General features: G+C 47.1%; 1 protein-coding gene across 1 annotated transcript; it reads left to right on the plus strand.

The window, feature by feature from the left end:
• LOC143211201 (uncharacterized) lies at positions 1-27,567 on the plus strand. The gene is made up of 5 exons (XM_076428665.1): positions 1-797; positions 5,653-5,751; positions 11,332-11,993; positions 12,533-12,809; positions 25,202-27,567. Exons 1-5 carry the CDS (start codon positions 605-607, stop codon positions 25,459-25,461), a joined length of 1,491 nt encoding a protein of 496 aa, XP_076284780.1. The 5' UTR covers positions 1-604; the 3' UTR covers positions 25,462-27,567.

A 27,567-nucleotide genomic window follows, 5' to 3' on the forward strand; every position in this document is an offset into this window, starting at 1 on the left:
GCAGCTCGCATGATGCGCGTGTACGCGCGTTCGGCCCCCTCTCTCTTTCCCGCTAGCCTAACCCGCGACTTTCGGCCGTCATCGCATGGGAGTTCCTCCACTATCAGACCCGTTAACAGCAGTCGGCGTCGAGGCACCCGCTATAACGTCTCTCACATCCCCGGGTGACGGTGCTCGCCGTTCCTGACCTGTCCGGCCGATGGGCCGCACGGAAATCAGTGTCCACCGGATCCGAATTCCACGACAGACACGCGTACACCTTTGCGGCCAACACCGGGAGCAATCTTGAGTTGATTCGAACAGAGTCACCGAGCTGTCGTATCGCGAGGTGTCGAGCAAAACCGAACGGCTGAATCCTAGAGGAGGACATCTTCATGGAAAGGGATGTGAAAACTGGCATTGAGGAAGACCAGTGTCAGTGAAGGACTCAAAGACGACGTGTACAGTTGTTCTCGTTCCCTGGTTGGTAGAGGTGAATGGTTTTCTACTGACACTCGACAAACGTGGTGGTGAAAGAACGCTCTCGGATCGCGGGGGCGAATGTCGTGCACAGTGAGCGCGGGATTGTTTTAAGAATAGTGAATTTGCGAGAGGACTTGGCACGATGATGGAAGTGCAGCAGCAGCACTCGCCTGTGGGGGTGGGTCCTCTGGACTTTTCGCGCAGGGGTGTCGCCGAAGCGTCCGCTTTTCGCGTCGTAAAACCGAAACAGCAAGTGCATCAGCAAACCATGTCCCCGGAAGCGAATAACAACGAGAACCTGCAGGAGAGTCCTCAGTTGCCCGTTGAAACTGAAGGTAAGGATAAGAGAGAGAGAGAGAGAGAGAGAGAGAGAGAGAGAGAGAGAGAGAGAGAGAGAGAGAATATTGTGGTTCGAACATTATTGGGTTTATTGTTTTGTCACGCGGTGACAAATTAGATCGTGTGATTTGAAATCGCAGTTACGTCAATGATAGCATCTGTCAAACGCTATGCTGGGATTTGGACGTCTGTCATAGAAACGCGCACAAAGCAACGATCATTTTACAGGGAGATTAGCTGGACAGAATAACTACCCTTTAGTGACAGAGTATCGATTACGGGTTGGAGTTGCGTCGAGTCCTTTTCGGAGGGTGCTCTGTGGGGTAGAGAATTTTAGATGTTCGATGTAGACTTGTTTTTAGTTGAGATTTTAATCGACGATTCTGACGCCTCAAGTTTTATCGCGAATCAAAATACCTACTTTATCTATCGTTAATGACAGCACAGGCAATCGATATTTATAAACGAAAATATTATCTCGGGGGATATAACTGGGGATTGCTTCTGTTGGGAGTATTATTCCGGTATATGTATATGTATACACATATATACATATAGTTGCAGTATTCGGTACAGACTTTTCCAAGTTAGGGGATGATTATGCCTTTGGGTAGCCTACTACAGGTCAAGCAGAAATAGAAATGTACATCGGTGAATTCTGTTTTGAATCACCTAATTCGGCGCGACGGTGCGAGCAGTGAGAAAGAAAAAGTAGTTTCGGTTCGGCCGATGCAAGGAAGGCGGAAATGCACCGTTGCGGAATCCCATTTCCCCGACCGCATCAAACCCGATCGTTTCTGCATCCCCCTGACATTCATCCCGTTGTCGCCTGTCATCGTGCTATCTATTACCTGGCTATTATCCCTGCACCGCGCTTGCACCGTTCACGCCCTTGAATCTCGCGCCGATACCTGCGTGCTCCTCTGTATGCGTGTGCACTCGTGTGTACGCGTTCGGTGTCTCCGTTGCACCAACTACATACGTTGCAATCGGTGCCGAACACGAGCCACCATTGGTCCTGCGTGTCAAGCGCGTGAACGCGTACCACACAGACATGCAACGCATAGTTGCGTGAAACCAAGTTGATCCTCTTGCTCGCGTGTGTCGCGTGTGTCGCGTGAACGCGTGCAGGTGCGTAAACGGCGCACGACCACCGCCGTTCAACAGGTGAGAGGGGATGAAACGGCATTAGACGGCTGCCTATACTAATACTGCTAATCGGGCTAATAGCTAACGCAATAATATCAACCCGACGCGTCTGTCGACCGGAATCGGCCTAAATGATTTAACCGGTAATTGCCAGGTGATGGGCAGGAGAGGGTTAAGGGCGCCTCCTTAGGGCCCGGCGTACTTTGCGCCCTGTCCCGAGGGTTATCGCGACGAAGCGATCAGCGTGGTCCGCGAAATATATCTTCACCAGAAATACGTGAGAGAAATCAGTAGAATAAAATAATAATTCTTCGACAGGTAGATGCATAGAGCGGGTGGAAGTGGAGTAAAATGTTGTAATACTTTATGATTGATTTCGATAGAACAGATGATTCCAAGTATAAATATACTTAGGTATATTTACCGCAAACTTTATCATTCCTAAAATATTTGACTTCGTTCATCCTTTTACTTTCGCTGCATCGATCCACACGATCGTCAGTTCAAACATGTCTCTTAACAAAAATAATGAGATAAATGATGTGAAATATCTTGGAAGAGGCAAGTTTCGCGATAAACGCACTTCAGATATACATACATATTTGCTTCAAAAGATATCTCAGAATTCAACAACTTCGTAACTGAGTGATTTCGATCGATAACATTTCTATGTACTCTTTGGAATAACAATGATACTTCCAGGTGGACCGAGTTCGCCAAAATGAACATATAAATTCTCACACATTTTCCATTCCGCAAGCGACAAATTAATATTTCATTCGATGTCCGATCGACGCTTCCGCGCGTGGCTCGAATTTCGAAGAATATCGTATGTACCTCGTTTCAACCACGAGGACATTTTCAGTCATAATCGCATAGGGTGCATCCTATTAAAGATTAAAATTCTACGCGACAATGACGTTGCTCCGCGTGCTTTGTATTTCATTCGATCGACGTTTCCGCGGGTGGTGTAAGTTTCAGGAAATATTTAAAAAAAAAAAAGAACACGCGATTGGCAAAAAGTGAGAAAGTTACAAACATTAAATCAGATAAAATCGAGATTAAATCAAAGATTCTTGGATAAGATAGTTTATTAATATTATATCTACTCGTAACATTTATTTCAACACGTAATATCGTCGTTTCACCGATACGAAACATTGTACCTGGCAAACTGATGTTTCCAGCTTTCGGATTATAAATCTTTTAATTTCGAGTAGCCTGTACACAGTTTCCATGTACCAAAGTTTCGCGTCGTTTCAAGCCGAACCGCGCAGGGTTGATAAGTATTCGATATTGATCCAAGTTATATTACGATTCTGTTTCTTTGCTTTGCGGTTAGTTGTCAACGCGGAGGTTGATTTTTCTCATTTTTTTCGCATCAAGCTTACGGATTAACTTCGCGATACACTGGCGGAAGCGACGCTAATCTCAAGCTTGTATACCGTGTGTCCTGAGGACCAGGTAACGCGTCACGGTTACCTGGCAGGTGTCCTGGGAAATTGGCCAGGATGTTCCTGACGGAAATCACGCTGTAGGATTTACCGTTTATAGATTTACGACCGAAAGATAGCCGCGAAAGAGAAAGAGAAAGAGAAAGAGAAAGAGAAAGAGAGAGCGAGAGAGACGCGGTCAGGATAAGCGGACGAACGCCGATATCGTCGATGTTCCACGGCAACGAACACGCATTACCTGCAGTGTGTACACACGGCCGGTATCGATGTTGTTATACCGAACCGCCGCCGCCGCCTGGTCATCTTATCTCGGCCGCGTGGTGTGCTCGCTTTATAGGAAAATATGATTTATTTCTGGTAATCCTGCGAGAACGAGATAGCCTTTGCGGCGTGGCGCGCTAATCTCCGTCCGCTATCTCAGATTATCCCGGCCGGTCCTATATTGCCCGGATTACGGATTTCATTTCTTCATTCCTTTTTCTTCGTCTCCTGTTTTTTTTCTTTTTTTTTTACTTTTTTAAAGAAACTGCTCGATACGATCGATTTTAATCGGTCGTGGCCGGTGGGGCGAATCGATACCGAGAAACGCAACTGCGAAATCCGATAACGCGAACTTGATCGAACTTGAACGTCATCGTGTGTCTTTTAAATCTACCATGGGCTCGACTCGCCCCGTGGAGCGTTGCCCTGGCCCCGGGGCTCGCCGGGGCCGCTAGGCCTCACCTACGCGCAAAAATTCTTCTCGCTTTCAAAACGAACAGGGCTTCTTCCTTATGCACAGAATTAGGTTGGTGCACATGCTATTGTTGTTATTGTTTTTGACATAACCTTTTCTCTATAGTCCTATCGTCTATTACCAGAGTTATATTTCGGTGAGTTATACATATTTTGATTCTTCTGATACTCGTGTAATTTTTTTATATCGGTATAACCTTGGCAGTAATGCTGCAAAAACTACTCGTAATATCGATCAAGCTTTTGGGGAGAACACTGTGGAAGAGAGGAAAGTGCGGCGTTGGTTTGCAAAGTTTCGTTCTGGAGATTTTTCCTGAAAAAATGAGCCGCGAGAAATACCCAAAACGTCTGTAAATAACGATGTTTTGAAAAGATTAGTGGAAACAAATGTGGGAATAAACTCGGTTGGTTAGCGGTACACAGCGTTTATCAACGAATATTTTTTCAATGGACGAACAATTTTGATACGATACGATGATTCATCTTTTTCACGATATTTCACGATATTTCTCGACTATGTTATACGACGACTTTCGACTCGAGTCGACTATAACTTTTTGAAATCTGTCTCGTCGCCGCCCACTTTTCCTGTTTTATACGGTGTGGTTCCTTTGTTTAATACTCGGGCCAACGACCGCTTGCCCTCAACGCGATTTGTCCTTCCGTTTTTCTCGAACGATCGGCAAAACATCGCGCTTTTCATATGCTGTTTCGTTCATCGTTCAGCTGACCCGCAAGACGCCACGCGAAGGTTATGTCCGGGGCAATGTCCGCTACACCTAAACATCTAGTTGTTTTCGCAGTTCGTCCTTTCTCTCGCTCACACGCACACACGCACACACGTACACACCCATGTATCCACCTCACACAAATTTAACAATGTAACGGCAAGACTGAACTGGCTATCGGAACGGAGACCAGTCGTACAACAATATCGCGGCACCTTACAGAAATTGGCAATAATATTCATTTGAAAATTCGACATTTCATATGCACCAACCTAATATTATTTCGCTTTTCCACCTTCTTCGGGATAAGTCGGGTGCACCGGTACCAAGGAAAATTCAGGTCGGCGTACACTCTGATTCGCTTTCTTCGCGAGATTCCAGTCAGCTCGAATTCCGAGCCGATCAAAGAGGCACCGGGAAAAGGAATGGCGGATGCCGTCGATAGGAATGCACGGGCAGAAAGAGAGCGAGTAATGGCCGGGCCAAGGTTGATAAATAGAGAAGGGCCTCCCTTCTTTCTAATAAAGACGCTCTTGTCGAGGGGTTGATCTCTTCTACGGAAAGGGAATACCAAATTTTCGACGCGGAGACTTGAGACGTCGCTTTCGCGTTAGCGGCTGCCCCGACGCGACGCGACGCGACGCGCGACGATGCGAATAATGACGCATGAACGATTCGGATATACGCTCGATCTACATACAATACGCTACGCCTTGTGTCCCGCCGCGTGACTTCGCAGCAAAGTCTTCCTGCATCTTTTAAAAAATCCGATTTTTTGGTTCCAGGTGGATGCAACGTTCGTTTAATGTTCCCCAGACTGTGGGCTCCTTTCGGGAACGCTGCGGACGTCACCAGCCTGCCATCTTTGCCTAAGAGCCACTCAGGTGAGCCACGACTCGGTGCGATTACGATGGAAATTTAAAACAAGTCGGTCGAGACTGTTAATCGATATTTTTGATTAACGGAAGGATCTATAGAAATGTCCGGCCGTCGCGTCGTGAATTACAATCTCGATTGTCCAGGAAAAACAAAGCGACCAACAGTCGGCTTCGTTGATTGCAATCTTAAGCTCAGTCTGACAATGAGAAAAAGGCGGTCTGATTAAGGTCAAAGACTTTTAGCCTTTTAGCCCGAAAGTGTCCGGCAGCGATCATCAATTAGATACAATAGCCGTAGTCGCGGTCTGGTTAATCCCAATGGAATAAAAGAAAATTAGCCGATGCGTGATCCGGTGCAGGAAATTACGAATTCCGCGCGGTAATGGTGTTTTAATAACGTCAAAGTCTGGAACCGGTCGCGGTGTCGGACGAAAGGTGTAGAGACGAGGCTAGACTTGCGACGTGTTCGGCTTCCCTCTTCGGCCCGGATGACGAGTAGTTTTTATTTGTCGATCGTTAAGAACGACCGGTCGGCCGATGATTGGGATAAATGGTAGCACGCGTCATACACCGCGGAGGGACATCGGCCCTTCTAACTCCTACCGTCCCAATTGGAGCAGATTAGAGGCGCTGTACAGGGATTCGGACCGCGTCGGCCCCTTTGTGAACGACAGTCGGTCTCTTCAGTTCTACCTACCCTGAATTAGTAACATCTTGTCATGTTAAACGACCGCGCATACACACCGACCTCTTCCGACTCCTTCCCGAGTGCACGTGGCCATTCATTTGCTGCCGCGTCCACCTATAGCGAAGTCTAAGCACTCCCCTAACATCCTACCAGACGCTCCTGGCCTCCTCCGGGCCCCGGGCTCGAATCGCGATCACTTGCTCTCGGAGCTAACTCTTTACTCGTTGTCAGGTGGGCCCGGACCTGCCCCAATTTCTTCGGATCGTGAAATCGCAATGGTTTTTTTCGGCGGGAAGCATTTTAGGCAATTTTTACCTTTAGTTAGTTACTCGCACCTCGATTTCTGCAAAATTGCTTGCACGAGGTCTTGCGTGTAAAACAACTGTTTTATATAGTTCTAATTAATTATTCTAACTAATCTACATTAGTTAGGTCTCTGTTAACAGATTTCTCGACAGGAAGTTTGGCAGGAATTACGCATTTATGAAGATATCGAGATTACCATGACCCCATGCGAGTAACTAAACCTACCACGAGGGGTGAAATCACCCATTTTAGATTTTTTACTCGACAATTATCGAAATCGTACAGGTGTTTTTCGATGGGAATTGATCGAATAGATTTTTCGACTCCGGTATACACGCGTACGATGTACAATGTTATAGTAAAAATCGCAGAAAATATAAATAAATTTAATCTTGATATTTTTATAATACCATACACACATTAGTCGGTTTTGATGGTCGGTAGGTTTAGCGTTAAAGTTGTTCACGTTGTTGCAGAGGGACTCTTCTTATCGTATGTATAATTTCTGGTCTACCGATAAATCTGTCTTCGATCAGAAATTCCGTTTGCGGAGAGGACAGAGATCGGACAGTGATCGATAGAGCCCCCGTGAAAGCGATTTAAACATGGTGGTCCATCTTCGATCGCTGGAGGATCCACCGTCTCAGTCGCGTTCTTTCCGTGAAGGAATGTCGGGTTTGGGATTTTCTAAATAGTTAGCGACGGATGGATGAAAAATCCGTTTTTGAAAACACACCCGCATCGTGGTCGATGCGCGCCGCCTTTGAAACGCAAGTTGTCAGCATTTCTTTCGCGTCCAGTACAAGCAGTACGGAAGGGGTCCTGAACGGTGAAGCGTGTAACGGCTTTAATAGCGGCAGATCGCTACGCAGTAAACGACTGACGGACGACAGAAGATTAAAGTTGCCCGTTAACTCGATCTAATTGTTCCCCCGGCTTGGCCTTCCTTTATTAATTCACGTCCACAAGCATCTTCGGCATCGCCGTCATTGTCATCCCTTGTCACGAGTCACGAGTCGCCTCCTTGATGCTACTTGCGGATCCATCGTTGCGTCTCTCGTCGGAGTAAATTGTCTTGCTACTTCCAGGCAAATCCGGCTCGCGTCGCGTTCGGCGAATTGCGATGCGTATCACGTACGAATCGTAACGATCCTACGATTCATCGAATTTTTCCTGTGATCGGGTGGAGAGGATCCAAAGCTCATCGATTTCAACTGGATTCGGAGGATCGAAAAACTCGAAATGGGATTTAATTTGACCGGTGGATCAACCCTTTACACTCGGTGATATTTTAAAAAAATTTGCGAAAACTGCTATAAGATAAAATTCCACAAAATTTAGTACGATTTTCATCTATTTCGCGGATCTGCAAAGACTACTACCACTGAAATTAAGATCCTGTATGATTCCACGTTCTCGAAAATTTTCCTAGAAAAATTGAAAATTCCATATCGATTCCAACATCCTACCGATTAGATACCGCGCGATATACATACATATGTATGTATTTGATAACGTTGACGCGCGGTATTTTGAATAATGGTACGGGAATTTTCAGTGCTGCCTCAGAGGGGATAACCGAGTGCAAAGGGTTAAAATTCGAGCGGCGAAGGGTTTCCAAAGCTGGCGTGTCGCATAACAAAGCACATCGATGGTTTCCGTTCTCATAAAATAACAACCCCGAGAGACTGCGCGTCGGTTCGCAGCGATATTTTTTCGCGAGTTTCTTCGGGTTCGCGATACGAACGGCCGCTGGAAACGTGAAGCGAATCATCCATGAGGCTCTCCAGATGTACGCTTACGTGAACTTGGATGCGTGCGTACGAACGGACGGAACGAGAAGTAGTTGTGTGCAAGCTCTGCCGAACCCGGACCAAAGTAAAACCCATCTGCCGGACGGTCGGCAACCGAATGGCGATGCTTTTTCTCCACGTCTCGCACCAACGACAGTTTTTACCGCATTCCACCGGGGCCAGACGTGGCATTTGCGTAAGCAGTTCCTCCTATCCTCCTATGTCCCTTCGAGTCACACATCTGTCCGGACTTCCTTCACCTTTTTCTGTTTCTGTTTCTGTTTCTGTTTCTGTTTCTGTTTCTGTTTCTGTTTCGCCACCACGCACGCCACCTTTTCTCCAGTTTCATTCAAGACTCTCCTCCTTCACTCTCTCGTATCTCAGGCAGATTCCTTCTACCTTGATGCGAACATCAAATTTATGTAATATCTGATTGCGCATCTGAATGATCAATTATTATCTTGTAACACTTGATGCGGCAAACAATTACTCGACAGTTACACATGCCAACCTTTGATTTCCTTATTTGCACTACCGTCCACAAGTATTTGAACACTCGAGGAATCTGATCGAGAGCTGTTTTTATCATAATTGTAATGTGAACGCGTTACAAAGAAGCAGTATGTTCCACTCTGATTTCTTGCCAGATACAATCGTCTACCGCCTTATCTGCTACAAGTCTTATCATTTTTAACGACCTCACTCACTCAATTAATACAACGATAACAGGAAACGTTTATAGTTCAATGTACAATTCGATCTATCAAGGACGTAGAGTATTAACTTTCTAACGATTACCATCTATCGCTCCTATATCGATAAAACGCAACGATAGCTGCTGACAGATTTATACTTGAAATGATCGACGCGCATCTCTAATCGTCACGTGCTCCAATCTTTAATCTACCGCATCGAGGAAAAAAAGACGTTGAGCAGTGGACGCGTGACTTTGTATTATTGATATATCCGACATGCCGAGAGCCTCGAAAACTCCATTGACATCATCGTGTTCTCCGCGATAAGTACGCAAATCGTGACAATTGTCCATTAGTCATCCATAAAATGCCCCGATGGAAAAATAACACGAAGATATGAAAATATCTTCGCGCGTTCTCGATCGCGTATCCTCTCAATTAACAATTACTTTCCTGGAGGGCCGTAACTTCTGCCGTGCTTCTTTCTTCCGGTCGTGCTCGCGGGCGTTTCTCATTACATTAGAGCACTCTGCCGCGAGGCTCCTGTCGTATTTTGATTCGATTGCAAAGCCACCAGGAGACACGATAATAATCGGGGCCCTAGCTAGCATCGGGGATCGTGGCGAGCTTTAAATGCGATTAACTGGCACCGGTGCATTATACACATAGCCGGCGGGCACGTGACCGCGTGTCACGCGCACGGATTATAAATATAATATACAGGGCTGGCACACTATGCATCCCGTGATCTTTCGATTGATATCGCTTATTCGAGGGCGTTCGCCCCGATTGCTAGCCCTCCCCTCCCCACCCCACCCCACCCCTACCCGCTCCCCCCATTCACTGTAATCCTGGAGGCTCGTCCGAAATTCACCTACGAACGTCGTAAATCACGACCGGCGTGATCGTCCACGATTATTAGAAATACCGATCCCGATTCGTCAACGTTGAACCGTCGCGTCGCGTCGCGTCACGTCGCGTCGGACCTCGTTGATCGAATACCGTATGTCAGGTTCGTCGATAAAACTGGCCGTCGATGCTCGACGCCGATAATTATCCGGCCCGATGATCGATGAGCGGCCGCGACTATTGTTCTGATTTAAATTCCACGCTCTGTTTATCGGCTCGCTCTTCAATGTGGAGTGCCCGTCGACTTATTCATACTCGCGGTAGTCGATGCGTCGTGTTTTCCTCGAGCGATCGATATCGAGATCTTTCGCAATTGCGATCATCACGACCATCACTCCTTGGCGGGAAATTTCGATGATCATCGATGGAAAAATCGAAGAAAGTGTCTCGGAAAAAACAAACCTACCAGGCTTCGATTTTTCATCGCGATGGCTCGTTAACCCTGTACTCTTCCGTCAGATCAGTCAGAAAACAAAAGGTAGCCAGTACGTGACTCAAATCTCATTCGGCTCTTCCGACGGTGGAAACCTAATTTACCTTATCCTGCATCGTTCCTCTACGTTGTCTTCTGCTTCACGTGTCCTCTATACGTGACTTGTCAACCTACCTCTATCTCTCTTTCTTCTTTTCTCGTTCATTTCGTGGTCGAGAAATCGCCGTCGCATTAATCTTAACTTTTGCTCGATTCTCGAGCTCTTCGACACTCGGATTTTGCTAATCCTCGTCGAAAAATAACGCGGCGATCGAATAAGCGCGTAATCCTGTGGATACCGTGTATACATTTAAGAAAAAAAAATATGTATGCAATGTTTGAAACGGCACGATTTTGTTAATCCCTTCCCTAGCTACGATACGGTGCCTGAACAAAGTCTAATAAAGATGTACCATGCTACTCTAATTTCCTTTAAACCGAAATCAAATAATACTTTGGTTTTGTTAATGTACAACTATTTTGGAGAATATACACATATGTATAAGCATACGATAGATATATAAATTTTCTCCTTTTTTGGGAAAGTATACGCGCGCGAACTACAAGAAAGTTCTAATCACTGAAACCGTAATATGTAGATAAATCGTAAGGAGCGAGGGGTTAAAGTATTCCTATTAGTATTCCATGCAATTTTTTTCAAGTATACGTCCACGTCTTTCAGATAAAAGCAAGCACGTAAAAGATGAATTTGTCTGATCGCAGAGCGACTGTCTTTCGGAGTGGGTCGCCTGGTTGGTTCTCCAGCGACCAGAAGTCCGTCACCATCGCATTCTCCTTGTCCTGATTCGCCTCCGTCGGATCGACGAGACAACGAGGTGGACGTTGACGTCGACGAGGAGGAGGAGGTCGACGTGGACGTTGAAGAAGTCGGCGACGAAGAGGATCGGGACCCTGCGTCGTCGAGTCCTCCAAGATCGTCGACGACGCCTTCGCCAACGAGCGTGGCAACCTCGCCGGCCTCGAACCCGCCGAAGAAATCCGGCGATACATTCAGCGTTTCGGCTCTGCTGAGGCCTGATCCACCATCCGCACACCTGCAGAACGCCTCTCCTCATCGGGATACCGCGTCGATCGGCGCACATCCACCCCCTCCCGGTTCCTCGATCCTCTATCCACCCCTTCATCTCCAAGGCGGCCTCTTGCCGCCCCATCCTCATCATCCCCTAACGTACCTGCATCCTCAGCTGCTGCCTCATCATTTGTTACCTCCGCACTTGCACCCGCTGCTAAGAGGCGTTCATCCGGGACACCCTGGCCTCCACTCGACCCACACCGGTCATGGACTCCATCATACTCATCCCCTCGGTGATGTCTACAGCTGCGTCAAGTGCGACAAGATGTTCAGCACGCCCCATGGCCTCGAGGTAACCGCACAGCGAATCTTATTGTTAGCAAATTCTTCGGGAACTGCACACGGAGTCTCCAGTTTTTCAACCGAAGATCCTTTCTGGCCCACAAGAACTTCTCATACTTCTCATAAAGACTTCCATTATATGTACATAAAACTTTTCTAGATTTTTTTACTTAACAATTAATGAAATTATAAAGATGCAACCACCACGTGCCTATTACTAATTTATATGCTGAAAAAATAACTTATCGACGAGATAGCATTACGTGATTTTTGGTAAACGATAACAACTAGTCGTTGATGATAAAACAGAGAAATTGTAAATGAAAAACGTGAATGACCATAAGATGATATCTCATTTTTATCGTAATACAATGAAGAAATTAAAAATTTGTAGATAGAATACATTGGGTATAGAAAATTGGGTTTGTTTAATGTCACTGGTAATAATTGTATAATCGGACATTTCATATGTAACAACCTAATACATACAATTTTGAAGTAGATGCGTCAACTGCGCGTAACTGACCGAGATTATATTTTCTGTTCCAGGTGCACGCGAGGAGGTCCCACAACGGCAAGAGACCGTTCGCCTGCGAGCTCTGTAACAAAACCTTCGGCCACGAAATTAGCCTTACGCAACACAGAGCAGTGCATTCCGCGGAGAAGGTGTTCGAGTGCAAGCAATGTGGCAAGGGGTTCAAGCGTTCCAGCACTCTGACGACTCATCTGCTAATACATTCGGACACGAGACCGTACCCGTGCCAGTTTTGTGGGAAAAGATTCCATCAGAAGAGCGACATGAAGAAGCACACCTACATTCACACCGGTGAGTAACGTTCCACGCCGAAACTCGGAAAAATATGGCCCGAACTTTTCAAGTCAAACCTTCCCACGATCGTACCGATGTAACCGCGAGAGACGATGCACTTCTCGAGAAAACTGAAATCCATATGCGAGATATTTATTAGGGGTAGGGGAAATTGCCCACGTTTCCCACGGACAATTTTCGTCATAGATAAATTCCATTCGAAGATTGGGACTCCACTGTGTGTCAGTTCGTCGAAAGTGAGAATGAGAAACTCGAATACATCGGAAGAGGATAGAACGTTGACCACCCCGAAAGACATTACGATTATTACGAAGTGAGGCTCGCAATGAGGGGCTCGCCAACCCTAAAATGCACTGGCCACATGTGCCACAGGATCCGACTGGATCCTCGACAAGACTCCGTCCAGACGGTTAACTGCATTATTTATCGTAGGAAGTTGCTCTGCTAATCGTGATCCACGGCATCCCTGTGGATAAATGTGAACGAGGAACTTGAATTGCTTATTCGCTGACGGAGTTGGCCAACTTTTACATCGTTCCATCTATTCATACTTTCTCCTATTAATTGATTTATGATTCTATCGCCAACGATCTTCACACGATGATCGCTCACCACAGATATTTTAATCGTGTGTGAATGAATTTGTTCACAACTTTATACACAAAAAAGATCGAAGAATCAAGAATCAAGAAGTTCTCATCAAAGTTTCCCCTGTGAACAGTACGAGGCATCATCCCCTAGGTGTCCGAGACTGAATGGACGTTGTTGGGACGCTTGACACTTGGGTGTCTCCGAGCTGATGGGTCCTCGGCTCCTTCCGGAGGTAGGTTCCGTAGAGGAACACCCTCTCGAAGAAGCTTTCCCCATAGCATTTCTAGTCAGGGGTCTGGGTTTTGTATCGTCACCATGGCAACCCTCCCAATGTCTTATCAAATTATCACCTTGTCCTCCCTCATGCTCCTCCCGGTCTTGCTCTCCTCTCTTGGTCGCTCTGACTGGCATTCGCCACCCCTTCGTTTTCACCCTCCTCTCTCTCTCTCTCTCTCTCTCTCTCTCTCTCTCTCTCTCTCTCTCTCTCTCTCTCTCTCTCTCTCTCTCTCTCTCTCTCTCTCTCTCTCTCTCTCTCTCTCTCTCTCTCTCTCTCTTTCTTCGGTGGTGGAAACAACCGAAGAAGCAGCCGGCGAAAGAGGATACAAAGCGATGGTCACTTTCGTAGGCTTCTAACAACCTATGGGACCCACGATCCTCTGTGTCCACCTTCGCGCACCCACCCACGAGAGGGTCGCCACGGAACATTTAATTCATTATTCAGGGGGATGAAAAATGCAGAGAGACCCGGCGGCCGATCCTGTTCAATGTACGCTCGCGGCGATGCTATCCTCGAACGAGGACGAGACTTCACCTCCCATATCTTTTTCATTTCCCCTTTGGACTCCTTTTCTCGCGACAACCACGGTTTTTTTTTATCAAGCGTAATTTCCCTGGTAAGCTTAGCCATTGTGTGATTTGGATCGTGGGAAAGTTCTTCGGATCTTTTTAATATTGTTTTTCACGTGGCTCCAACCCCCTACATAAGATCTTCTTACCAGTTTCTACCAAAAACTCTTTAGAACATCCAATTGCTGCCCTTGAACCGAGTCCCCGATAGATCAGCAATCAAGCTTCCCAGCCAGCAACCAGCAAGAGCAACACCAACGCCGTTCTCTCCCATCTCTCGAAATCGTCCACTCGTCTGTGCCCTCGTCGAACTAGAAAGAGTAATATTTTCTCGGGCGGATCGGAAACAGATAAGTCGAATGTTTTCTCATCGTGTGACCTAAAGGGGGCAAGTGCGAGAAGAGAGCGACAGCGGCAGCCACTTGTCGGTCTGTCGACAAAAGTTGATCCGCAGCGTCACGCCACCGCAACCGTGGCGCCGCGTCAACCCCTTGCACCAAAAGCGTGCACTTGACTCGGTCGTCGCGTCGCGTCGCGTCGGTTGGAAACGCACCCCCGAAAGGCGCAGTTAACTGCGAAGGTAACGCGCCAAGTATAACGCCTCGTCCCCTCGCAGCTATTCCGGCTGCCGGCTCGCGCACGAACAATATTTGCAGAGCTCTTATTCCCGCACTTGCCAACCCCGTAAGCGCCGCTTCAACCCCCATCGGCCGCGCCGCCACCCCCTCGTGTGCACCAGCAACCACCTAGCTACCTACCTAATAATGATTTTACGTTACGCCATGCCGGTCCCCGGGGAATCCGACGGTGCCGCACCCTTATTGCACATGGCCCGCGCTCACGATCCAAGGGAACAAAGAGCACACCCGGGGGTCGAGGAGGGAACGGAAAAGAGAGACGACTGATTATCATTAGCAGCACAGTCCCAGACGACACCCTCGGTTTACTGCTTGACGCACGTACGCACGCCACCTACTAGCTCGGGGATTTCGGGGCGTCAGGGGGATGCTGGGGGCGCGCCTGATCGGCCACGATTTTAATTCAACTAATTTGGTGGGAACGCGGATCTTGCAGGATTTTTCTGTGCCTCCCACAGAGAAATGGAAGTCTTTCAGCGGAGTCCACCATAAAAAAGCCTCGTACGCCCGTGCGTCTGCCCGCGAACTACCATTTCGTCATCGGTAGGGCCACGTCGTCGTCGCTAACGAGCCGTAAAGACGTAAGCGGGACGGTACGGATGGAAAAGGGGGTTAGTGAGAAAGAGAGAGAGAGAGAGAGAGAGAGAGAGAGAGAGAGAGAGAGCGCCAGAGAACGGGCGCGGGCGGTCCTGCGAGCATGTCGCCAAGTTTAAACAGCTTAGAGGGATGTTGCGGCGCCCCCGATGTTCGGAGCGCCAAGTCAGCTGGAAACCTCTAATAGCCCTGTCTCGCGTCTACATACAAAAGGAGGGAGAGGCCGCGGCGACCAAAAGAGAAACAGAGACAGACGGAGAATAGAGTCCACAGGCTGCAAACGCGGCCACAAAGGTTGCTGTATCTTGCCGGGTATACGATAACCGCACCCTCGAGGTGAGTTCGAGGGAGACTTCGGCCAGGTATCCATGCATTAGAGCCACCGCTAAATTCATAATACGCTAGCGGTGCTTCTACCGTATCTCTTTCGTGTTTATAGAGCTGTCACGCTTTGTCCGTGTAGCAAACCGCAAGCCTGGCAAACGGTCTATCTTCGACGGAACACTCGTCAAACATCCCAGCGAATCTCCAAGTTCACGCGTCGTCGATCGGAATCCCTATGTCTTCTTGTTCCTCGGTCTATCGAAGAAAAATGGACAATTTTTATTCATCGAAGCTCTTTCCCGGAAGCTCGATGAATACGCGTCTCTCCGTTTATCAACCCTTTTGCACTCGGAGCTATTTTATCTGGAAAATTAAACATTTTCCATCTAGAATATTTCCATTTCCTATGATTTTTTTTTTAAATGTTCTGGATACGAAATTGGTACAACGCCTCGTGCGATACCTAAATGTTTAGTAATTGATTAGATACCGATATATCTAATAATGTAAACGATATCTCGAATAACGATAGAGGAATTTTTAGTGGTGCCTCTCTCAGAGGGGACAACTCAGAAGTGTAACGAGTTGATATTAAGTCGAGAGCGATGGAACGATATTCTTATCAACGTCCAGGAATTCCGTGGAATTGGATTGCCGATGTTTCTCAGAGTTTCGGATGGTCGAATCGCGCGCAGGTTCGTCCGTTCGATCGGAATAAAACGCCGGAACGTGGTACGAACGCCCGAAGAAATCGCGTACGGGCTGATCGATGACAATTTACGACGAGCGTGATTGAACCACTAAAAAGGCGAACCATCTCGTTGGTACCGCCGCGCAGCATCTATACGCCAACGTAAACATCCACAGCCTATATGGGCTCGCCTCTGCCTCTACGTGATGAGATCGGAAAGTATACGGACAATCCCCCCCCCCCCCCCGTACGGTCTTCAACCCCTATCGACGGTTACTTGGTCGCGCCGACGGTGGGCAGGTTGTGTTTATCCTGAAAACACCGATGACCCCTGTTGTCCGTTCGTTCGCTCGTGAACGCGGACTCGTGTGCATGTGTGTTTAAGGGCGTGTGCAGTTCGTGCAGCTCGTGCAGCTCGACGGTGATACACACGAGGTAGAAAGACGTCGGTTTTGATCGCTAACATTTCCCTGTAATCACAAATCCTGGCCGGACATGTTCCCGGACGTTGTTGCCGGAACATTGCTCGATCTTCGTGATGTCGTCATGTTCAATCGGTTCCTTCTACCGTTGGGAACGGGATCCTTGAAAGCAGGTATAAGATGTATAGGATGAAAAAGGGGTCGTGCGGAAGAAAAATATTCTAGATCGAAAGGAATGTCTTCGTGCCGTAGTTAAAGTACCCTCGAAGCGAATTACCAATTTTAAACCGCAGCAGTGGATCAGGCATTTTTCATGCTTCGCCTCCAATTTCCATTACTCTTTAAATTCCTGGACGGTAAAGAAAAATGATTATTCAGGCAAACTCGATACTCGGTGCTCCGCACCGCGGAGAAAGAAAATAGTCAAATTGAATCGACAAGAGCGAAGAGAGAGAGAGAGAGAGAGAGAGAGAGAGAGAGAGAGAGAGAGAGAGAGAGGGAGAGAGAGGACGAGAGAGCGAAGAGGGATTCGACGAAGCGATCCATCAGCGTGGGTTGGATGCAAACGCGAACCGCCCCCGGAGATGTAAATAGGGTGGATATTCGCCTTGTTCGTTAGACTATGCGGCGTTATATTTAATGTCACGCCGGTGAGCGGCATAAGCAACCGATACGGCATTAAACATGCAAATTCACCGGTATAACGTTCCACGGGTAGCGGAGGCATCATATCCATATAGCGGCGAGCATAGTGTTCATAGTGAAGCGGCATGATTAAATTTCCAGGGATATCGACATGCCAGAAGCACGTCAACCCCTTCCCTGTTCGTCCGACGAACCACTCCCCCGCTCTTCTACCCCGCCATATCTCGCCACTCATCCCCCTGTATCCTCCTTTTTCGCTTCTCCACCTATCCGCGGAACCACCCTGCTCTCGCAGCCCACGCCTCGTGGGATAGGGGGGTGAAATTAACTGCAGTCGGTACACCCGTTGCATCGGCACATTCGTACCGCGCGCAAAAGAAAACCTGCTACGCCCGAGTCGTCGCGACGCCAAATCTTTTTGCTCGGTTCAAATTAGCGAGCTCCGCTAGAAACGCCTAGCCCGAGAAAAATAATTCTCCCGGAGACAGTGTCCACAGCCCTTGAATCGTTCCGAGAAATTTCCAAACTCATCCTCGACTTTTATTTCATTTACTCGACGAAGATTGGTACACACCCGCGACCGGATAATTCCATCCAACGAATTCTTCGCGTTTCGCGATAATCCAGTTGGGTTTCCAATGGAAATGTACGCGTCATCGAATTGAATATTAGCTTAAGGTATTAGGAGTCTGATTTCCGTTATCTCGATCGTTTAGCGGGTTTTTCTGTACAGTTGGGAGCGAAACCGTATCTGTATTTTACCCGACGTTAGACGACGACGATTCGATTTCACCGGAGCGCAATTTCAGAGAGCCGGTCTTGTCCGATTCGTATCGATAAGGGGTCTCGCGTTATTAATGGCTTCTATCGGGCAATCTCAATAGACGGATAAGACAAAGTCGTCTGAGTCACAATTGTCAATTAAGGTGCGCGCACACACGGAGAAACAGAACACCGTTGTGGCCCGAGGGCCCTTCGCGCGGACAGAGAAGATCGGATTTGTCACGATTCCTAATGTTGATCGACGCCGTAATAATTTAATAGCCATACATCCGCCGTGATCGTCCGGGAGAGGATTATTGCTGCGGATCCCTGCGGTATACCGAGAGCACTAAGGAGCTAACAGACTTAGCTCGAGTATCGTGTTTCTTCCTATATCCTCGTTCGCCTGATACCGTCCTGCTTCTTGCTCTCCTCTCCTCTCCTCTCCTCCCTTCTCCTCTCCTCTCCTCTCTCTCTTTCTCTCGTCCCACTATATGCAATTACAAACGCATCTGCGTCATGTTCGCAACGTCCGATTTTTGCTGACCAGTTGACAAACGAATTTTAACGAATTAATATACAGCGAGCATTTTTGACGAGTGATCAACAACGTGGATGTACAGCAGAACTCGTTAGTTACTCGCAGCTTAGATTGGATTTTCTCCTCGGCTTAAGCGAAAGATTACAAGTGGATCATCTTCCGAACGTTGATAGAGTCGATATTGCCCCGGTGAAATCATATAAACCATGACTATCCGCTATCTTGATTCTTTTCTACTTGTTAAATAAATGCCGTAAGTGACCACGGATTTTTTACTGACGTGCGTAATCTTTATTGCTCTTAGTTATTCGTGTTATCTCGATATAGTAAAACCCGGCACCGCGACATCAATTGATTGGTTTTTTATCGATTGGGCGTTGGTAATTGCTGAACTAAGGACGCGCGTGTACATCGCAGGTGCGTGTCGCTTTCATAATAACAGACGTCGAACAACATTAAATTTTTCGCGAAAGGAATTGCTTGATAGGCGGAAACAATTTTCACGAAATGATATCGTATGAAATGAACGAGCTAACGTACGTTTTTCAATCGAATATTTTCTATCCTCCGGCTACGCTACCCTCGATTTTTCCATGTTTACCAGGCGTGTTCCGTCGTCAGTCAGCTGTGGAATCGTCAGTACCGAGTGCAAAACATTTCCAGTTGCAGCGTGGATCGCCACAAATTCCCAGGGCTGTGCTCTCGTCGTCGACGGCCCCCGTATCCACGGTATCCAGCCACGCCATCGTCGCGTCGCGTCGCGTCGGTCCACCCTTCTAACGGTATCGGCGCGGCAGTGGAAACGATGTAACCGTGTCGTTACGCGGCGGCATGTAAAACGCTTACACGGTTCGGTGTCGTGTGCGCGTCGACAACTCGTGTCCCTCGTGTTGGCCTTTTAGCCTGGCCACTTCACACCCGCTGTTCCAGTGTCGGGTACGCAGCCGACGTACCCGTGTACCCGTGTACCCGTGAAATAGTTGATACAACCACGTTGTTGGACCGGACGGACCCGCGGGACTGGTAACAACCGTTGACCGGGCTACGCTGCGGCACTCATCCATCGACGACAAGGAATCGAAAGTGTTTTTCAACGATGATGCTTCCGTGATATCGACCCGTCGCTCTCTCTCTCTCTCTCTGTTCCCCTCGGAAGTCTGCCCTGATTTTTCCTCCCTCCGAGAAAGCTTCGTGAACAATTGTCAATGGAAGATTTTATGCATTCCTGAAAAAAAAATTAGTAGGTAAACCACTTTGATAGTATTCGCGCTAAACCTACCGAGCCTTAAAGGTAGTTTTGGTACACACACACACACACACATGTTCCCTTATAAAAATGATAAGATTGATTTTATTTAGACTGTGCGGCTCCTATTATGATACGTACCAATGATATTTATACTTCCGATTCTTATAAAATCATTTTTATTATTTCAATTCTTGTAAAATAGTAAATCTGGAACCGGTCATTTCGACCGGTGCACCGCGGTGGTGATAGAGAGGGAAAGAGAGAGAGAGAGAGAGAGAGAGAGAGATTTACTGTTAATATATTAAAATTATTTATGGAACATCCATGCAGTGACTAGAATTAATATATTCGGACGCTCTTGAAAAGACGGTAAACGTAGTTTTTCAATATTCAATATAGATCCGCATAAAAAAGTTGTAAAATGCAACTTTTAGTTTTAGTATTTCTTCTCTACAATTCCGATCAATTGGAATTTTTGAAAAAATTTCTTTTCACATCCTGTAGTAAACTAATTACTCTGGCTTCCCAAAAAAGTTCAAATCGTATAGTAGAATATTAAAAAGTTATCGGCTTTTTTAGAGCGTCCGAATATCCGAATTCGAGTCACTGTATATCAATTCGGTCCTGAATTTTGCAATTTTAGTGACGATATTTTTCAGTTCGTCAGGGTATGATTTTTAACGATGAGTTAAAGAAAGTAAGGAAGACGTAGTTGGAGCGATATACATATACAATACATACATACATACATACATACATACATACATACATACATACATACATACATACATACATACGTACATAGATAAAGGATCGATCACGATTTCCAGCGAATTCTCAAGTGGCCCGGGATTCCTCGATCGAAGGGAAGAACGTTGGAATGGATTTCGACTGAAAGTGCCTGGATTCCTGTTTCTGTTTCATGTGACAGAATACGGAGGAAAGATCCTCGCTGGGAAAGATCCGCTTGACACCGGCGCGGCGCGGCAGGGCAGGTTACGCTTACGCGAAGCTTTGCAGACGCGCAAGAAAATCCATGCTAGCCCCACCTTCCTTCCACCGCACCGATATGAAATATGAGATACGGTTCTCTCTCGTTCGATTTTCTCTTTTCTCCGGTCTCTCTAGCGAGGATTTCAGTTAGAGGGTAGGGACGCCCCCAGAGGGTCGGAACGTGGTCGATGAAGACGAGAGGAAATCAATGCCTCAGCCAGAGTCCGGCTCACCTTCTTCTTCTCCCTCTTCCGGGCCACTCCTCCTCTGAAAATATCGCAGCATGGTAATTCTTCTCACAGGTTCCGCGGAAAAACCGCCCCTTAATCTTTCACTTGATCTTCCATGTTCCCGAGAAATTGACTCGGTGAACAATTCACGATTCTTGAATGAAGATGCTTACAATTAGACTGCGGATTTTCATACAAAATGAAAATTTTATTTGTGTTGATAATAAAAATCTGCAATCCGAATTAGAAGTATTTGCATAGAAGTGGATCGAAAGAAGCTTCTCAAACATCGAAAATAATACAAGAGAAATCGTAGAAATATGTCCACGGTAAAAGGTCCCGGTGCCCCTTCGTTTTTCCCAAAGAAATATACGCACGAGTTAAAAGAGCGCTCCATTGTTTTCCGGCCGGGTTCTCGCCGGTTAATCATGGGAGAAAGTTCTTTCAACCCCCCAATAACATTCCCATAACCATCGAAGAGGATCCAGGCTGGGAGAAAAGTGGCGTTCCAGCTCGATCGGCATGGAGACGGTGCCGGGTTGGTCCCGACGGCGGAAGTGATCAAACTACCGTCTTGGTTTTCCGCTCTCGAGAGTCGCCGCGCCGGTTAGGAAGAGGGTTGAACGATCACGGGGGATGATGTTTGCAGTGTGCTCGGGGCAGAAGGGAGGGAATTAGCGAGGAAGAGAGTGGAAGAGAGTGGAAGAAAGTGGAAGGGAGAGAAAGATAGAAAGACAGAGAGGATCCTCTCGCAAGATTTCCGAGAGTTTAATATAGTTTTAGGGGCGTCGGCCGACAGCAGGGGTGTAATGGCGTCTTAAACCTCAGGGGCGCTCATCCCGGGGCTCCGAGGGTTGTTTCGTTGTGTCTTATCCGCAACTGGTCCCGTCGTTGAAAAATTGAGAGCACGGAATCTGAACCGCGAGCCGGTTAAATCTTTGACCAGATCTCCTCTCGCTTTGGAACCACGTATTTGCACGAACGACGCCGATCGTTTTCCGTGCTTACGTGCATCCCCCGTCTGCGCGGACCTGCGCGCATCCACGTCCGGAGAAATGCATCCGACTGCATCTCTCGCAGACACGGCGAACCTCGGGAGCCACGGTGGCTGGGCTTCGCCGTGCCATGCCGTGCCATGCCGTGCCGCGCCACGTCAGGAGATAAAGACGGAAAGGGCAACCTCGGTGCGAGAGCTCCAACGGTTCTTGATTTTTATGAGCACGTAAATTCCCAGAGACGTTCCGACCCGCAGCTTCCACTCCCGAGATCTCGTGATGCGAAATTTTGCTTCCGTTCGATGTCCTTACGCGAACTGAAATTCGTTTCGCTGATTATTTAAACAGCTCGGGACTCGGGCTTTGCGAATGGCTTTCCATCGCATCGGTTCTGTGGAGGGTTGTGGGAATGTTATGTTCCTTCGAAGGAACGGTTCCGTAAAGAATTCTAGGGCTAAGAGTCAATTTATTCTTTCCTTGTTCTTTGAAGCGACTAGTTGTTTGTCTTTCTTCGTGTTAAGTTTTAAAACTGGTTTAAACCAGTAGATGTAGTGGTATTTTTCGATTGTTCCATCATGGCCCAACATTTTCCAAACGATCGTAATCGCCAGTTTCGGCGAGTTTCTGCCAACATAAAGTTCGCAGGCATAAAAGTAGAGATTTTTTTAGGCGAACCGATTCGGATCGAAGGCAACCTCGGTCGTGGAAGTTTTTGATTTTACGACCGCGTAAATTTCGAACAGCTTCGCGTACACCTTACCCGACTCTCGTTTCTCCGCTTCTCGGTTTTCCAGGGTTCTCCGGGGCTTGAACGCCGCTCCGGTGAAAATTCTATTCATTCTGCCGTTTCACAGAGAGAGCACAGAGAGAGAGAGAGAGAGAGAGAGAGAGAGAGAGAGAGAGAGAGAGAGAGAGAGAGAACTCCGTGGAATTTCATCGAGCGCCGGCCCCAAACGAATTCCAGTCGCACGCCCTTGGCGACTCACCCTTAACCCTGAATCCTCCCTTGAATCTCGATTTGAAATGTTCCGAAATCGTTGCGGTTGTTCTCCGTCCGAAATTCAAATTGCTCGATGCCGTATCCCGGATATACGCTATAGTTGGTTTCCTGGACCGAACTGTGGAATTCGACTTCTTTCTACAACCGCCGTGTCCTCCTTTCAACCCCGGTAACTTATGGCGAAATTTCCACCCTGCGGAAAAATTGCGACCTCCGAGTCCAATTCCGTTGAAATATTTGGCAAAAATTCAGAATTTATAACGTCCGCTTCTTCGACTCCCGACAGTGTTTCGTGATCGCTGTGAAGCGATTGAACGAAGCACCAAACTTCGAAGGATGAAACGCGGATTAAAAATCGCACTGTTCCGATACGGAGACCCGATTCCGATTTCCTCGGAAGCAACGTCCGGAAAAAATCAAAACGCGGCGGACCAGTTTATCCGAAAAGAAATCAAGATAACGATCGGGTATAATCGCAAAGGCGATCGCCGGTGATATCGGCGGGGTGAGATTGAAGGCTCGGCTAACGAGTTGTTTATGGATCCACCCACCGGCCGCCGGTGATCTCGTTGGCGTGTTAGTATGAGAGAAAACGTGCAGGCGGTGCAGGTAGTTGGTGTCTGCGTGGAAACTCTCGGACAAACGTTTCTACCGACCAGGGGAGTCCATTAACGGGCCTCCGTCAGCCTCCCGGTAACATAGTTCGCATCGCTGAAGCTCCTGCCGAAGCACTCCCCTTTCGTTCCACCCTAATCAGGTTCTATCTCGCTCGTTCGCGAAATTCTTCCCGGGGGCTGCCTTCTCGTCTCTCTTTTTCCCGGCGGCTATCCGCGATTGACTGTCTCGGCCGCTCTACCCTGGAAAATCATTTCCAGCCCCAACTTCACCCCTCGCCACCCCCATTCTCCATTCTCCATTGGATCCTCCCACACCCCCGCGGGCGCCCTCTTTCTCTTTCTTTCACGGCCGACCGCCGGGTTATCCCGTCGGTCGCCATGGTAACACGGGGGTTGGAGCCGCCCCCGTCCGCCAATCAGGACACAGAGAAACGAACTGCCATCCCCCACTCTTCTCTACCGCCTCTACCCCCTTCGAACCCCTAGAACCACCCTCTACATCCACGCGATCTCTTCTCTCCGCTTCGCCGCCGGGGAGGCTGAGATTCTCGCTTGGGAGGAAATCTTGACCGGGCGTGCCCCGCATCCCTGATGCCACCCCCGCTTTTCTACCAACCCCTTCTTCTCCCTTCATCTTCCTTCATCTCTCTTTTCGTACATTGTACACCAACACCTGGATCCGAGGTTCGAACGATGTACCACTCACGACTGCTATCGCCAGGATGCCAGCTAAGCACCCCGATGCCCCCAAATTAACGCTCCTGACCGCTAGAATGCCGAGCCTGAGGCGAGAGAATGGCTCGCCTGTTGGTGGAGAGATTTCGATCCACTGCCATGGGGCATGGGGCCTGCACCATGCCCGAAGACCGTTTCTTCACGGGGGCGCCGGCGCGGGCGGTGGGCTGACAGTTTCTAGTCCACTCGGACGGGTTTCGCGATCACGGATTTCAGACTTTTTCCTTTAAAGTACTCGGAGTTGTTTCTCGAGAAATTTCTCGGTCTACTTTTGTATTCGAGAAATTCATTATTCGTTAATTGCGAAATAAAAAAATTCTAGAACCGGTCATTCGCGACCGGTCGTGGTACGTTTAGCGTACGATTAGCTTCGTACGTGAAAGTTTATACATATGTATAGCAAACTTATAAACTGTAAGAGCATTTCTCGATCGAAACTCGGACATTTATACAATGCAACAACCTAATACAATTTCGAAAAATCTGACAAAGCATTTTGTTCGTTTCCGGTTTCAGGTGAGAAGCCGCACAAGTGTCAGGTGTGCGGCAAGGCGTTCTCCCAGAGCAGTAACCTGATCACACACTCGAGAAAGCACACCGGCTTCAAGCCATTCGCTTGCGAACTATGCGGTCGAGCTTTCCAACGCAAGGTGGACTTGAGAAGGCACCGGGAAACGCAGCATGCGGATTTAAATGCGTCTCAACGAGCACCGATCGGCACGATCCCAGCGCAAAACTCCTTACCATCGAACGGCAATCCGACGATGATGCAGTGAACAATGAACGCAATGATCCTCGAGCGATCTATCTAGGACCTGGTGGTGAACGTCTCCTCCGAGAGGGGACATTCGTTAGCAGATCGCTGAACCGATTAGCGATCTCTCGGAATCGTGCACGGACTTTGTATTTATTATTATTTAATGACTCTCGTTCGAGCGAAACCGAACGTTCCGACACTTTTCCTTTCCAGAATGGTTCGCGACTGCGAAACGGTTGTGCGCGATTGTTAAGAGGAACACTGTACATTCCACGGGAAAGCATACTGCTGGGCAAAAGAAAGAAGCATAGGCACCCGGCCATATTTCATAGTGAAGCGCCGTTTAATTGAATAGTTATGAGAATATGTGTTATCGCGAATATTATCTAACACTTTAAATGTAATAAATCCATCATTGTATTGTATAATACAATACAATTTCTACATAAAGATATTTCTTATAAGTATACTGGGTGCTTCTTTCTTTTGCACACAGTAGTGTATAATAACGAAGCGTAGGTATATGTATAGGGGAGCCTGGCTTTTCGGGCGAATTCGCGATATTACCGTAATTGATGATTCATGATTAGAATGCGGATTTTTATGCAATTAACTGGGTGAAATATAAAAGAATGAATGATATAAAAAATCTAAGAATATTCCCATGTTTTCTTAACCGTGAAAAGTCCGTTATGGGGTGAAATGAATTTTTATTTAACTACTCTGTTTCCCACGATCGATGCTAAATATTTTTATTTTGCATAAAGATCCGTAGTTTATTGATGATTGATCGACTGGTTTCAACCCGTTTTCTTAGTTTCTTCTCGTTTTTTATTTTACAATACATGGCTGTTTTGCAACGCGAGCGAAGCAAATGATCGAGATGTACTCTCTGCGTATACTGATTTCAATACTCAAGCTGGTTGATTAGGCGACGAGGCAAGGGACGTTCACGATCGAAGAGATTCCTTTCGATTTCGTGGCGCAACTCTCCGTGTTGGATCGTTGATTGAATATCGATAATCACTGTACTTCTCTTATTAAGTAGACGACTATGCGAGGCTCTCGATTAGCAGCGATCGATCCGGAGTTCTTTCAAAATTGTATCGTACTTACTTACGTTAGTCGCTAATTGGCGGATTGTTTTGTATTCTCCTGGTAAATGTTTCGAGTAAATGTTTTGTTTTCCATTTTCCATTAATTCTGTTGCTCGATCGTTGTTAAAGGGTCTCTCGTGAGGAAGTACGAGGAGCGTACTGTATTTTGCATATCTCGCGCACCTATCGTTCACGAGGAAAAGGGCATCGCTCACCCCCAAAGTTGCAACTGTGACCAAAAATGAAACCTTTGTAAATAAATAGCACATGGACCGTATCATCTCGTCTAAGAGCTTAAGCGTATAATTATATACGTAATATTGATACGAGTATAAATAATTCCAGTGGAAAAAAATCAAGTCGAGGCTATAAATATTATAAATAGAGACGCGCGATACAAGCGTTAGAGGATCGATTTGTTCTAACGAGGGTGTGCCAACAATCCACCCCCGTATGTCTCGCCAAGTAATTGTATTCTCTTCCTCTCTTTCTCGCTAATCGAAATGTTTTTATTGTTGTACCATTTACTATCATTATTGTAATTATTGTAATTAGAGACTCGCTATTAATATTATATTGTCATTATTAATTATTATTAATTATTATTATTAATAAATGCTGTTACCATTTGTAACCATCTCTCTGAGTGACGTACGATCAAATAACACACCCTTTCTTTCGGGATGCATAACAGATCGAGCCCGCGGGTCAAAACAACGGAGTTTATATATATAATCGTTATTTGAATAAAAAAGAATTTATTTCAATCCTCTAACCTCGACTGTTCAATGGCGACACGCCTCGATATTTCCTTCTCACATTATCTCGTCCAAACATTCAAAATTCACAAACCTGTTCTTGCTCGTTTACTTTCACAGAGAACTGTGCGAACCTAATTTCTCAACCCACGTTCGTTCCATTTCAATATGTATACGTTTGAATTATTCAAGAAATGGCAGGGGACCGTTAATCATCGTCGCCGTTAACTGTACTTTCTCTCAATTACCACCGTCACCGAATCACCGAAT

This window comes from Lasioglossum baleicum, chromosome 8 (assembly GCF_051020765.1).
Source record: "Lasioglossum baleicum chromosome 8, iyLasBale1, whole genome shotgun sequence".
NCBI classification, from domain to species: Eukaryota; Metazoa; Arthropoda; class Insecta; order Hymenoptera; family Halictidae; genus Lasioglossum; species Lasioglossum baleicum.